Source organism: Danio rerio, chromosome 8 (assembly GCF_049306965.1).
Source record: "Danio rerio strain Tuebingen ecotype United States chromosome 8, GRCz12tu, whole genome shotgun sequence".
Lineage (NCBI taxonomy): Eukaryota > Metazoa > Chordata > Actinopteri > Cypriniformes > Danionidae > Danio > Danio rerio.
The window spans coordinates 55646776-55662875 of record NC_133183.1 but is presented as its reverse complement, the minus strand read 5'-3'; the positions used below and the strand labels follow the sequence as shown (position 1 = coordinate 55662875).

General features: G+C 35.6%; 1 protein-coding gene and 1 long non-coding RNA gene across 2 annotated transcripts in view; one reads left to right on the top strand and one right to left on the bottom strand.

Annotated features, from left to right (window-relative positions):
* The window catches only part of adam9a (ADAM metallopeptidase domain 9a), an 88536-nt gene that overhangs the window by 1086 nt on the left and 71350 nt on the right, over window positions 1–16100 (top strand). The window contains 1 exon segment of the mRNA NM_001004678.1: window positions 12438–12535. Coding sequence (NP_001004678.1) covers window positions 12438–12535 — 98 coding nt within the window.
* LOC141375925 (uncharacterized) lies at window positions 8129–15088 on the bottom strand. Its single transcript, XR_012384746.1, has 3 exons — window positions 13865–15088; window positions 8872–9239; window positions 8129–8627 (listed from the first exon to the last, which is right to left on the bottom strand). It is a non-coding gene; the product is annotated as an uncharacterized lncRNA (long non-coding RNA).

Here is a 16100-nt window from a genome sequence, read left to right as displayed (position 1 = left end):
ACACTTGCTTCTCTCGTTTTCTGGTAAAAACAAAACATTTTGGCTGGAAAGTCATTTTTGAATCTGTGGTCATCTGTTTGGTTTTTATTATTCTTGGTTCCTCTACACTCAATTATATATTTGTGCTGCTTGTTTAAGCTACTAATTTAAAATGAACTGAAACAACACAATTCTTGAGTTTTTTTTTAAAGGATAATTTAACTGTTTTATGTTCAATCAACTTAATTGTAAGTAGGCATGGGATGATAATCATTTTCATGGTTTTAACGCGCTTTGTAAAAGTCAAGGTTTTAAAACCGCGTATATTTTCTGTAATGCCGTTCGTAAGGTATGTGTAGATTTTATATTTACTTTTTTTTTTTTTTTAGTACAACAGCATCTCCAGCAGAAAAGATATCCAAAGATGCTGTTTTAAATAGTAAAGAAATCTGTGTTTTTGTTGGGTAGGCTAAATTGTCCGTAGTGTATGAGTGTGTGTGTGAATGTGTGTGTGGATGTTTCCCAGAGATAGGTTGCGGCTGGAAGGGCATCCTCTGCGTAAAAACTTGCTGGATAAGTTGGCGGTTCATTCCTCTGTGGTGACCCCGGATTAATCCGCTTGTTAAGTGTGACGTCACGCGATGCGGCTTCCGGGTCCAAGCGCTCTATTCAACTGAATGGGGAGATTCATAAAATGGTAATAATGAATGTTTACAAAGCAATTTAAGGCTTTCGAAAATCATGATCGCAGTATATATGTCTATGCCTAATATCCAATGGCTGAAAGTGATTAATTTTTTATAAATTGTTACATTTTTTGTATTTGTTATGCAACAAGCCCAGAGATTGTTGTGTACACTATGACTTTATATAAAATTAACTTATAAACGAATGATTTCTTCACTCAAATGAATGGCGGCTTGGACCCGGAAACAGTATACATACGTCACAAACACGTCACCACTTAACAAGCGGATAAAGGGACTAAGCCGACAAGAAAATGAATGAATGAATGGATCTGTGTTTTTGAAACAAACAAAGACAGCAGAAGTCAAAGGTTCATATGAATTATTAAGCCTGACATGTTTACTGCTTCAAAATATTTTAAATGTTTCTCAAAATAAAATATTTTGTGTTCAAAGGGGAAAAAGCTTTAGTTTTTTTACCCAGACATTTAAAAAGAACATATTTTAGAGCAGTAATGACAATACAGTGATATTTGTATCCAAGTTTATCATACCATCAGTCTCTTATACCGGCTCATGCCTAATTGTAGGGCTGCTCGATTTTGGGAAAAATCATAATCACGATTATTTTGGTCATAATTGTAATCACGATTATTCAAAACGGTTATCAGTTGAAGTCAAAATTATTAGCACTCCTGAGAATTTTTTTTTAAATAAATATTTCCCAAATTATGTTTAACAGAGTAAGGAATTTTAACAGTATTTCCTATAATATTTTTTCTTCTTGGCTAATTTGTTTATTTTAACTAGAATAAAAGCAGGTTTAAATATTTTGAAACTCATTTTAAGGTCAATATTATTAGCCCCCTTAAGCAATATATTTTTTTGATTGTCTGCTGAAGAAACTACTGTTATACAATGACTTGCCTAATTGCTCTAATTAAGCCTTTGAATTGCACTTTAATCTGAATGCTTGTATTTTGAAAAATATCTAGTAAAATATTATGTACTGTCATCATGGCAAAGATAAAAGAAATCAGTTAGAAATGAGATATCAAAACTATTATGTTCAGAAATAAGTTAAATAAAACTTCTTTCCATTGAACAGAAATTGGGCAGGAAAAAGGTTGCTAATTTTCAGGAGGGCTAATAATTTTGACTTCAACTGCATATATACAGTCATTTTCCACCCTGCAAAGGAAAGAGGAATAAAAATATGAAACAAACTGTCTGACTTTACTTATCTGAGATGGTAGTTTTACTATTGGAAGCTTGTGCCATAAAAAAGCCACTAGAAACATTTGGAGACGGTCTTCTCAATATGTGCCTAATACGTATTGAATTGGCTGGAATAAGTGGCAGTAACCATTGGGTTACTTATTAGCAAATCAGCCCTGGTGCATTAATATGAATAGTTATTGGTACAGCTGGCAGTAGTTGGAACAGTTTATCAATTATGGCTGCACAATATATCTTTCATCATTGATATCACAATGTGTGCATCTGCAATAGTCACATCGCAAGATATGCAATGTTCTTGAGTTGACTTTGCAGTATATTTTTCACATTTAAATATACAAAACCATAAAGCATGCACTGTTTATCTCACTTTTATTTTTGCTTGATTCATTGTGTTCATCTGTGCTTGTAGTTTGTTTATTACATTTCATGCATGATTCACTCCTCTACAGAATCCTCTCAGTCAATTAGAATTAATACATTTGATAACACTTTAGGGACCAGATCTCACTGTTAACTAGTTAGAAAGCATGGTTTTAAGAGATATTGGCTGCTTATTAGTACTTATAATCTACATATTCTGCATTATCCTATTCTACATCCCTAACCCAATACCTAAACTACCTTAATATGTATTAGTATGGAACAAATTAGGAGTTTATTGAAGCAGAAGTCATGTATAAGGGTTTACTAACAGCGAGAATTAAACCATAGAGGGCCGTGAAAGCCCCCCGTCTCAGCAGGGTGTTTTTACACCTCTAGTTTGAAAAAAGTCAGGAAGGTGGGTGATTCCAGCTCTGTTTCGGGGCAAACTCACACTATGCTATTCAAACCTTGCCCAGGCACATTTCCCAAGATTGTTTGAGACGTGTGTGTGCTCTGAATCGGGCCCAGACGCAGTTCAGTTGGCCGGCCCTGGCTCTGTTGGAAGAGGAGTGCTAGAGCGCGATTCAGTTAGGCTTTGGTGCAGTACAATTGTTGTGTGAGTGCAAAGTGTGCCTGAGCCCGAAACTGAAGATGAGACGTCACTTTTAAGGTACTGCTTTATATGCCTTTATTAATAGTCTTACTGTTCAATTAACGCAAACCGTCGTTGATTATTAAAGATGCAAACCCCTCACTGCACAATGGGGTATATGTCGAAGCATGCTAATAGGACTTTTAATTTGCCAGTAACCTGGGTTAAGCGCTTCCGGCGAATTGAATACCAATGCAAAATCCGGTGTGTTTAAGGTCTGTTTTCTTTAAAAATCAGCGATCTCCACTGGCTGAGTGATATCCGATTTAAAGTGGGTCTCAGATTGTACAAGAAGCACTGCGTTAAATAACATTTCCTCCAGCCATATCTTTATAATATGAGCATTTATATTACCACAGTATATTCAATGGAGCTTCTGCGTTAGCCTGCCGATTCTGACGGGCACGTGCGTCAAAACAGCTTTTTGTCTCGTTTTGCGCTTGAGCAACTAAATAAATGCTAAAGTTTATTTAACTGAATGTATTTTAATGACATTACAACATCGATGCTGTATAAGGAACCGTATAAAATGAGAAAAAGTTCACAATAACAGGTCACCGGAAGTGTATCAGCATGAGAACAGCACTAGCTCGGCATATACCCTATAGCTGCATCTTCAGCAAACTTCCTAATACCTGCAGCACAAAGACTTTTATTATTATTTATGAGATGAAAAAATTATTGCATCTTACAATGCAATATTTGTTGCCTTTCCAGTTCCACTCATTTGTTGCTCTGCAACAATGTTTCATGTGAACATTACTGAAAGCATGTACTGTAATGTAACGTTTGCAGCACGGGATGCGCATCATTCATTGACATACGTTCGAATCATTCATGTTTTTGAAAGTGCGATTGAGACCATATGCTGTGTATGTGTGCGCTCAACCTCAAAGACAAGCAGAGCACACACATCTAAAGTCATCTTAATGTGAGCGTTTTCATGGTCAAATAGATGTCAAAAGGCAGTGTTTTGTGATTATTTATATTAACCCTCATTTATGTAATAAATTATTTTGAGTTGAATGAATTGATAATCAAAAGACATGTGAAAGAGAAACCATAATCAGAACTGTACTACTCTTAAAGTGACAGCGCGCAATATTCTTGCTACCGACTGTTTTAATCATTCAAAAAACAAAAGGAGAAAATCCCTCACTGCTATTGACTGAAGGACTTTTGTAGCTATAATTATTATAAATTTTTTTTTTATAGTGAAGATGCTTAAAGCACAGTTTGTTTCATACTTTTATTCTATTGTATTTATTTCTCTTTATTTATTTCCCGCGGCTTTCTGACGCTACCTGCTGTGTGCTTCTAAGTTTTCGGGAAATGCTGAGTTTTTTTTTTCTCTCATTCGCCGTGCGGTATCAAACATTGCATGAAAAATACACGCTGACAGCAGTTCCTCGAATCAAATATTTAGTTTGTCGCGAGGGACATGAATGAATTCTCTGAATGAAAGACAGTTAAAGTCCACCATTTAATAATTTGGCAAATAATTTGACTACAGATGCCCATGTAAACACAGTCGCGTGCCCAAATAGACACTCCCACACCGTGCCTCTTTTATTCCTCCGACACTCCCCCCTAAACAGAGCTGGACACGCCCACTTTTCTGGCTTTTCCAAAGTAGAGGTGTGAAAACACCCTGCTGAAACGAGGGGGTTTCATGGCCCTTTAATATATATAGTTGAAGTCAGAATTATTAGTCCTCCTAAATTATTAGCACCCCCCCCCCCAATTTCCGTTTAATAGAAAGATTTTTTCAACCTATTTCTAAACATAATAGTTTTAATAACTCATTTATAACAACTGATTTCTTTTATCTTAGGTATGATGGCAGTACATTATATTTTACTAGATATTTTTCAAGATACTAGCATTCAGATTAAAGTGCAAGTTAAATGCTTAATTATAGGCAAGTCATTGTATAACAGTAGTTTCTACTGTAGACAATCAAAAATATGTATTACTTAAGGGGGCTAATAATATTGACCTTAAAATGGGTTTCAAAATATTGAAAACAGCTTTTATTTTAGCCAAAATAAAACAAATAAGCTTTTCTCCGGAAGAAAAAATATTATAGGAAATACTGTGGAAAATTCCTCTGTTAAACATCATTTGGGAAATTTTTATAAATTAATAATAATAATAATAATAATAGTTAATTAAAACAAATCATTTTGACTTCAACTGTAATTGTTTTGAATAATCGTGATTACAATTATGACCAAAATAATTATTTTATGATTATGATTTTTTTCCATAATCGAGCAGCTCTACTATTCAATCATATAGTGAAATTGTGTAGATAGAATATATCGCATTATATATCGCAGAAAAATTAAATATTGCAATGCCCGAATTTTCTAATATCGTGCAGCCTTAATATCAATTGTTTTCAAGTGAGTTTGTTTCTAGCATGATTCACTGAAGTTGATACCAAAATGTGTACATTTATTACATGCTATCATATTAACACATCATGTAATGAACATGTTTATTAATTTATTCCTAATTCCAGATATACATGTAACTGTTAATAAGAAATTGCAATATTAGTATCAAATTAATGTGTATATTTGTAATCCTATTAAACTAACTAGTCACTGCTGAATTACTTGATATTAAAAAAATACCAATGAAGAAGTTACACAGAAGGAGTTAGTTAGGCTTGCTTGATAATGGTTACATTGAATTAATTCTTTTATTACATTGTTTACTTGCAAGTGAAATTATTATGTGAAATCAGTGTGGCATAATATTGCAAAATTGGTGTTATTTCTCTAGTTCCCGTTAGAGAAAAGTCATTGTCTATTGCTGGAGAAATACATTTTTTAGCTGTCACGATTTAGCAGTGATGATGTACGCTAGTCTTTCTCATGGAGATATCTTATTTTGATAGAAAGGAATGTTATGTTTGGTCTGCATATACCTGCCCGGTCTGGCTGTGTGTAGGTTTAAGAAGCTTATGCTGTTCAATAATAGCGTATTTAGGCTAATTCCGAATTTTCTCCTTGCCCTTGAGTCTTTGGAGTCTTATATTAAGAAGAACAGCATGAAAAATTTGTAGGTGTATTTGACACAAATTTTATGCAGTCCTGTAGGTTGAGATCTCTTCACTTTTTCACAGTTTTAATTAGGATTAGGGTCAGGACACTTTCTTTGTTAAGTGAGCTTCTCTCTCTGTTTCTCCCTCTCTCTCTCTCTTGTACACTTTCCTGTACACATGCACAATTTCAACACAATATTCATGTGACTGTGCTATCAAATACCCCAGAATGCTTACATTTGCATGATCTATTTTAACAAGTCCTGACTCGAACTTCCCTACACACACACAGTTTCAAGACAATATTGAAAGTTTCCATGACATATGAGCACGTATACATGATCAGTTGGCAAATATTGGTTGTTGCTAGAATGGAGACAGCTGTGACTGAAAGTTAACGAGAATTATTTATAGTATTTATTAAATTTATTGTATTGTATAGTTTTTATGATTTTTATGTAACATTTACCCCTACCCCAACTCTAAACCCAACGCTCACAGTAATTAAAAAACAGTAATTATACACAGTATTATTCATATTATCTATTAAATGACCCGTTAAATTTAATTTTATTAACTCCCACCCTAACCCAACCCTCACAGTAATGTAAAAACAATAATTTTACAGATTGATTATTTATATTGTTTATTATAGTACCCATTAAATTTGATTATATTAACATCTACCCCTACTCTAACCCTAAACCCAACCATCACAGTAATATAAAAACAGTAATTATGCAGAGTATTATTCATATTATTTATTAAATTACCTATTAATTGTATGTATTAATGTCTACTCCTACCCCAACTCTCATAGTAAAACAAAAACAGTAATTATGCAGAGTTTTATTCATATTATTTATTAAATTACCTATTAATTGTATTTATTAACGTCTGCCTTAACCACAAACCAATATCCAACTCTTACAATAATGTAAAAACAGTAATTATATAGAAAATTAAGCATATTATTTATTAAATTAACAATTAAATTGTATTTTATTAATGCCTACCCCTACCCCAACCCTCACAGTAATGTTAAAACTGTGATTATACAGATTTATTATTCATATTATTTATTAAATGACCCATTAAATTTTATTTTATTAACATCTACCGCTACTCTAACCCTAAACCTCACAGTAATGTAAAAACAGTAATTATAAGGAGTAGTATTTATATTATTTATTAAATTACCCATAAATGGTATTTATTAATGTCTTCCCCCACCCTAACTCTCACAGTAAAATAAAAACAGTAATTATACAGATATTATTTATTAAATTACTTATTTAAATGTAATTATTAGCGTCTACCTCAACCCTAACCCAAGATCCAACTCTCAAAGTAAAATAAAAACTGTAATTATACCAAGTATTATTCATAATATTTACTAAATTACCCATTGAATTGTTTTTTATCGACGTATACTCCTACCCCAAACCTCACGGTAGCGTAAAAACAGTAATTATACAGAGTATTATTCATATTATTTATTAAATGACCCATTAAATTGTATTTTATTAGCGTCTACTCTTACCCCAAACCTCACAGGAACAGAAAACAGTAATTGTGCACAGTATTATTAAATGACCCATTAAATTGTATTTTTATTAACATCTACTCCTACCCCAACCCTAACAGTAATGTAAAAATAGCAATTATGCAGATTATTATTCATATTAAGTATTAAATTACCCATTACATTCTTGTTCTAATAATATAGATAATTTTTATTAACATCCGACATGCCACAGTGCCTGTGATCACAGTGTAGCTGTGGCCTGATGTGCAGCCTGTCAGCTGGCCCGGAGTGCTCACATATTGAGCCTTTTGAGCTGGGAATGATGGGAATCTTTGAAGCAGATGCAGATAAGTGGCTCTCTGAGAACTTTGTCTACATTTTCATTAAAGGAACCAAGAAAATAAACATTTTGAAATGTTCTCCCTCATGTCCCCTTTATCCTTTTGGGGAATCAGCACAGGATGTCTCATCCAGCTTTCTAAGCAATGAGGACTTAGCAGGGTTCCCACAGGTCATGGAATTTCTGGAATATTATGGAATTTTAACATATTTATTCCAGACATTGAAAGTCAGGGAATCTTTACGTACGAGTGGGCGCAACCATTGGAATCTTTTTGGCTCAAGATTTTTAGACATTAAAAATATCACTTGATTTTGCAAACATCAAAAATTGCAAATTTTCTTAGTCGATTCTTCTTTTTATTTATAGTCATGAACACTTTTTTTGTAGGGCAAGTAGTTTGATAGTTTTCTGTTGTTTATTGTTCCTTGTCATTTCTCCCATAGACAAATGAAAGTTGAAGTTCTTAAACCATTGCAAAAATGAGCACACTTCCACATTGTAGAAAGGCCCGTGCACTCCGAGATGTTTTTTTGCTCGCGTTTTCCGTCAATGTTTAATGCCTCGTGACTAAATAAAGGGCGCCAATGTGATCGTGCCCACCAACGCACAACATGGCAGGCGCTAAAGCGTCATTTTTAAAAAAAATGCCTCATGCTCGTTTTTTTGTTTTGACGCACTGCGTCAAAGCCTTCTTCACCAATCAGATTGGCACTTTTGTTCACGTGCATGGAGCTGCTGAAGTTACAGTAAACAGAACTTGGAGGCGCTCAAGCGCAAAACTGTCAATACGGCCGCACATTGAAAAAGATGCCCAGAGGCAACATGAACGTGGAGCTGCTTATTGCACTGGTGAACCATAATCATTTCTTTATCGCTAGAGCTGGAGCTGCTACTTTAACCATCCATAACAACAAGCGTGTCAACTTTGCCTTCTTCTGTGTTACAAGCGGCTGTCAGAAGCTTAAATTTTTGTAGCACCATCTAACGTCAAGGAGTGATTTTGCATACTCTTCTGCTCGACACCAGTGAAAATCACTTTGGTTTGAATCCGGAAAAATGTCTTGATAAACGCAAACAAAAAACGTCCCGGTGTGTATGAGCCTTAAGTACCAGTCTAAAGAAAGAAAAAGAAAAAGTCTAAAGTGCATGATACAAAGCGTTAAGGGCAGTCCGAATCCACTTTTGCTATTTTAAGGACGAAAAAATACGTTTTGCGCCCTGGCACATGGTCTTACAGGGTTGTGCTTATTCTTTTAATGAGTTATGGGTGTGTTTTGAGCATAACGTGCATTAAACCAATCAGAGTCTCATCTTCCATTACGTTTAAGAGTCAGTTCTGTCATGCCATATTGCATTTGCTATTAACATGGCGGACTTTGTAAGTAGGAAAACTGAACGCTTCACTGGTGAGAAAACAGTTAAACAGACCATCTGCAGCATAAGGATAAAGAATTAGCCTCCTCCATTCGACCTCTTTATTTTTAGTAATGCTGTCGCCTCACAGAAAGAAGGTCGCTTGTTCGAGCCTCGACTTGGTCAGTTGGCATTTCTGTGAGGAGTTTGCCTGTTCTCCCACGTTCGCGTGGGTTTCCTCCGGGTGCTACAGGTTCCCCCACAGTCCAAAGACATGCGGTACAGGTGAATTGGGTAAGCTAAATTGTCTGTAGTGTATTAGTGTGAATGGGAGTGTATTTTGGAGTGTAATTGGATGTTTTCCAGAGATGGGTTGCAGCTATAAGGGCATCCGCTACGTAAAAAAATATGCTGGAAAAGTTGGCGATTCATTAAGCTGTGGCGACCTCAGAATAATAAAGGGACTAAGCTGAAAAGAAAAGGAATGAGTGAATGAAAATAGCAACACGTCAACAATGCGCCTTAACACACCTCCTTTTTAGACTGGAACACTCATGAGTCCTCAAAGTGGCAGTAATTATTGCTGCACAGTAATTGTATTATTGTAATACTATAAAAAATTATTCTCATTAATTTCCAGCCGCAGATATATCTAGACTTTACCACAAATACAGTGGTAAAGAGCCTATGATCACAGTGCAGCTCTGGCCTGATGTGACCGTCTGTCAGCTGGCCTCATTTGGAGCTGAGAATGATGGGAATCCTTGAAGGTGATGCAGATAAGTGGCTCTCTAAGAATTTTGTCTACATTTTCAGTAAAGCAACCAAGGAAAAAAACGCCATAAAATGTTCTCCCCCATGTCCCCTTTATCCTTTTGGGGAAATCAGCACAGGAAGTCTCATCCAGCTTTCTAACCAATGATGACTCAGCAGCAGGGTTCCCACTAGAGATGCGCGGTTGGCGGTTATAGCCGCGGACTCCGCGGATAAACCGCGGATCGGGCGGATGACGTTACGAAAAAATAATATTTTAATTAAATTCGGGCGGGTGGCGGGCGGTTGTACTGTTTTTGTACACATAGCTGGCGCACCAACGAAAAAGCCTAGGACTGACTTCACAGAATGGGAGGAGGAATCGGATACACTAATTCTGGATGAAGTACAGAAGTATTCCTCTACAAACTTCCGTATAGACGGATCAGCAGAGGAAAATCTACTTTCCTTTAGGGAGAAATAAGGCCAGACATTCCCACGACTGCAGCACCTTTCCAAGAGAATTATATGCATTTCAGGAACAAGTGCTGCGAGCGAGCGCTCCTTCAGTGCAGCAGGGCGCATTAGTGGCTATGCAGGCGCTCCCGTCTGAATCCTGACACTGTCATACATGCACTTAGCCTGGTCAGACTTTATGTTCGCTCAAAGAGGGATGGCAAATCTATTTTTCTAATTTAATTTCTAATTGTGGGGGTGACTGAACCTATAAGGCTAAGGCACGATATGACGTTTTTATTAAAAAAATTTTCAACTGTTTGCCAAAGCATGCGACTATAGCCTATGCCTACATTAAGATATTTATGTTAATATTTTTTTACTGCCTGTTGTTTCTTTTGGCATATAAAATAGGTATTGTCTGATAGAAATATCAATAAAGGTTCATCTTGTCGCAGAATGGTGTTCTTTCCGATTTCTACAAGCTCAATAACATCCACAGCAAAAAATAAAAAATAATAAATAAAAAAATAGTCGAAAAACTGTGCCCATTAATTAGATGTGCAAGGCAATCAGGTACGTTTTTGGGGTTGCTATGGACAACTACAAATGTAAACATTATTAGGCTATAATGTAAATGACTTATTATTCTATCTATTTATTAAAAAATTAAGTGAAATAGGCATTTAGTAGTAGGCTAAATAGCAAATGATGTGTCAATGCGTTTTCTATTAGGCTACAATAAAAAAAAGTTGTATAGTACAGTGCGTTTAATTTAGGCTATTTATTTACTTTTGTCCCTGTGCGCCGATTGGAGACGGAGTTCACTGCTGATATTCTGAGAGCTCGGGTGCTTCTCATTTCTTATTTGTACATCCTCGTTTCCTTTCCTTGCTTTCTTTCCTCTTGTTTCCACCCCACCGGGATAACGGTACGAGGGAAGGACGCAAGGAAAAGAAGGACCGAGGAATCGAATCAAGTGAAAAGACACGTCCTCGTATCTTTAGCGTCACTTCAAAGCGTCGTCAATTAATGACTTGCACGTTTGGATTAACTGCATGTCTACATTAAAGTCGTTCTCTATTCTATAATGAGCAATAAAGAAACATTCATTTAATAATAAAAAGGAATAAGCCATTCAAATAAAGAGCCCAATCAGCAGATGGCGGGCGGGTGCGGTTTTAAAAATTGGTCAAAAATGTTACTGCGGATGGATGGCGGACGGATGATGAATTTTGTTATGCGGTTGCGGATGAAATAATAGCCCATCCGCGCATCTCTAGTTCCCACAGCTCAGAGAAATTCCTGGAATTTCATGGAATTTTAACATATTTATTCCAGACATTGAAAGTCTCTATCATATTAACCATAAGCCTAATTATACTCTTAGATTTATGTAAATTTATAATTATTTAAAGATTTAATAAATGTTATTAGGTTAAAGTTTAACGTTATAGGCCAACTGAAAAGATCAGGCCTGTGCAGTGAATAAAGCAATTCAATCAAACTTTGTTTCACCATATCTGAAACATATGCAACAGAAAAACATACAATTTGAAGGTATTTTTTCCTTTTTGTATGCTCTTTATAGGCCATGGAAAATCAGCTTTTTAGTCAAGGGCAGGATACCCTAATTATGAAATGTTCTTTCTCCCATGTCCTCTTTATCCTTTTTGGGAAACCAGCACAGGAAGTCTCATCCAGCTTTCTAAGTGATGAGTCAGGAGCGGCTGGAAAACTTCAGCTTCCTGAGGTCTTTCTCACTCCATGATATCCAACGCTGCAGTATTTTATTACTGGAGCATTTGGCACTTGAACCAGTCAACTGCACTCACTCTAATTACCCATGATTACAGTAGAAGTGCTTATTTACAGATAAGCATGTTGAAGTGAGAGGAGCAATAGATGGAGAAATAGACCATAACTGCTGGTAGATTCAGTGCAGGTTTTCTTGCTTTGCTTGTGTAGTTCATCATGTTGGTTGTTATGGGTAGACTATATTGTGACTGAAGTGTCTCTGTTTGTAGGTTCAGTAACCCAGCAGACGTCTCAGCTCTCTTCATATGAGGTGACGGTACCGAGACGCATCAGCAGACAGAGGAGAAACCAGGACAGTGCAGATAAGGTAAACATTTAGCTCTCTCTCTCTCTCTCTCTCTCTCTCTCTCTCTCTCTCTCTCTCTCTCTCTCTCTCTCTCTCTCTCTCTCTCTTTAGTTTCAAGCTTTAAATTGGAAAATTATCAAAAAATAAAATTTTTGAGCAAGGTGCTAATGGTCCAATTCGATTCAATTATTTATGCTAAGCTTAGATAAAAGTGACACCTAAATGCATTTAGAAATGGTAAAACACAACCGTTTACCTCTTGGTGACTTATAAAATGAGCTTATTTCCCACCCAAAAAGTGGAGTGTTTCTTTTAAGCTGTAGGGAAAGTAAAGAACTAAAAAGTTTTAAAGCCGTTTACACCAGGGCTATTCGATTAGTTTGTCATGGGGGACAGTTCTTGAAAAGTGTCCCTAATGAGGGGCCAGAGAGATCTGACTTGCAATATGAGTGATGACACAACAGCAATATAAGTTGTAAGCTATATGTTGTATTTTTGCTCCTTTCTACCTTAACATGTTAATATGTTGTGTTTTGAAACTACATAACATCACTGTATGTACAATGTGGCTTTTTTTTTTACAAACATATTCAAATGTTGTATTTTGAAGCACAACAAAAGCAGTGCATTGCTTAAGTAGGCTTCTTCTACATTCAAACACATTCATATGTTATGTTTTGAACTGTATAACAATTAGGGATGTAATGATTATAGGTTTTGGTTGTACGATTATAGTCTGAAGAATAATCATGGTTTCACAGTTATGATTATTATGCATTTATAAAATTTAAAACACTACTAGTTTAGAAAATCTCATGAAAACTGCTTATTTTTTAAAGTGTTATTTACTGCTGCTCAGTTACCAAATACAGCACAATATTATTAAAACATACAATAATCCATTTCTATTTTGGGACTAATGAAAAAATGAAAAAAGTTTTTGATTTAAATATGAGTGATAATTTTACAATGAAAATAAATGACAAAACAATCAATCAATAAAAAAAGATAATAAAATGAAAAATAGTATTAGTCGAACGTTAATTTAAGCTATATAATAGCTAAGAATTGAAATAAACTTGGTATTATCTGCATTCATACATTAATTCATTCATTTATTTTCTTTTCGGCTTAGTCCCTTTATTAATCCGGGGTCGCGACAGCGGAATGAACCGCCAACTTATCCAGCACATTTTCACACAGCGGATGCCCTTCTAGCCGCAACCCATCTCTGGGAAACATCCACACACACTCATTCACACTCATACACTACGGAAAATTTAGCCTACCCAATTCACTTGTACCGCATGTCTTTGAACTGTGGGGGAAAACGGAGCACCCGGAGGAAACCCACGCGAACTTGCGTGCGGAAAAGATGCAAAATGTGAATGGCCTGCTGCTATAGTTAATACATGCTGCTAGAGTTATGTGCGTATTGAAATAACTTTGTTTAGTTGCAGCATTTTTGTTCCGAGCAACAAAAACGCAGCGTTAAGAAGCCTTTACAATTAGTTAACCATAATGAATATAAGTGTGGTTAATAGTGTAATTGACGAATCGTTGCATTCATTTTAACGATATCAGTGCATTGTACAAAAGGCCTTTTCTACAAACATATCCAAATGTTTTCGGCTGCTCTTGCCACTCACTTAATGTCGGGTGATTCACGCTCTGCGCAGTCTTCAACTTCAGCTTGTGCAGTATTAAACAGATGCACATCACTGCATAACTATAGCAATCGTTTTTCGACTAAACTAAATTTATTTTTGATGTCTTGGTCACACTATCTGGAGGGCCGCCAATTGAATAGGCCTGGTTTAAAGTCTAAAGCTGTAAAAAAAAAAATTAAAAGATGTTCAGAAAGTTATTGAAAAAGTATTTTATATATTTTAAAAACAAAAATACATTTCTTTTGTGATTTGCTAAAAAGGTAGAACTGTTGCCGGTAACCTGAGGGTGAGAATTTAATTTTAATTTTGCACAAGAATGAGAAATATTGGGTGTAGATCTGGTCTGTCGTTGACCATATTATGTTTTATTATTAATTTATGTATCACATCTTGTTGTGTTGGATCCTTAACATGTCAAACTTCTTTTCTTTGTTTTGTTTTCCATTTTCCATTTTGAGTGACCTGTTAATTAATTTAGTGTGCTCATATCCATCCACAACAGCATTGCTTCAAAGACAAGGCCACAGGAACCATCTGTCTGGCACACACATCAGCGTGGGTGTAGTTATTAAAGATCTGGATCATGCTGAGAGACTCAAAGCATCAGCATGACACAAGCATAACACACAACACTCCTCTCACCTCTGTGGCATTGAAAACAGTGAGAGGATGAGTTTGAAAAGCAGATAATGTTACACCTATTGTAAACTTAGTGCAAAACCTTAATTTTAGGAACAAGACATTACATCTTAACTTTATAATATCTCCTTTCTTTTATCTATGCAATAAATGGCTGAAAAGCGGATAAACATCTTCTTTTCTGCATTGCTTACTGGGGCTTATAATACATGGTTTGGCTCGCTGTTATTAACGGTTCACCTCTTAAAGTAGTAATGTCAGTGTTAAAAATAAAAAAAATAAAAATCTTAGCTTTTTTTTGTTCTACAATAGAGCGCGCTGATTGGTTCGAACCAAGTCTTTCTCATTAATTAATGCTGAAAACTCAATGACATTACATTGTTCCAGCCGGTACAGACATCCAGTCTCCATGCTGGAATTTACTCAGTGATCTTATTGCCGTGACGCAGATTTTAAAATTTCTTTTTAAACCGGAAGAACGAATTTGCTGAAAATAATGCAAAGATAATTAATTTTTCACTTGTTAGCTAATTACGTGTGTCCTAATAGTGTTTTTAGCAGCGTGGGACATGTATATGACTGTCAACATCTCAAAATTTTTTTTTAATGTTTCATGACCATATAAAGAGAAACAGTCTCATTGGGCTCACATTCAGAACTAGTTCTTTCTCAGCTATTAAAGAATTAAACCATCACAGCCAGTCATAATCCACTGAAATGGTATAAAAGACTCATGCAATTTAAAGCTGCATAATATATATAAAATATATGATAAAGGCTGCGCTGAGTGCCACTGGCTCATAATCTTTGAACTGAGGCAGAGCACAGCTCACAACGACTAAGCTATTAGCATCAACTCAGGCAATGTCTTATTTCCTCCTCTCAGGCAATTGAAGTTACATTAGGTAACCCGAGACGTTCCCTTTCAAGTCAGTCTCTTGACATTGCATTTTGCCACAATATAGGGATCGCATAAAATCCTGCCATGTTAATATCAATTAGGGGTGGGCAATATCAGTGGTCCCCAACCTTTTTCTAACTGCGGACCGGTCAACACTTGACAATTTTACTGTGGACCGGGGGGTTGAAATAATAATAATAATAATAATTATAATAATAATAAACGTGAATCCACTGTGTACTCATATGGAACTTTATTAGCACATTGCTCCAACATTACAATGCTATTATGACATTAGGGAGTAATAACTTTATTAACACATTGCTCCAACAATATAACATATCATTACATCAAAAATAGTCCGTAACGCTAAATC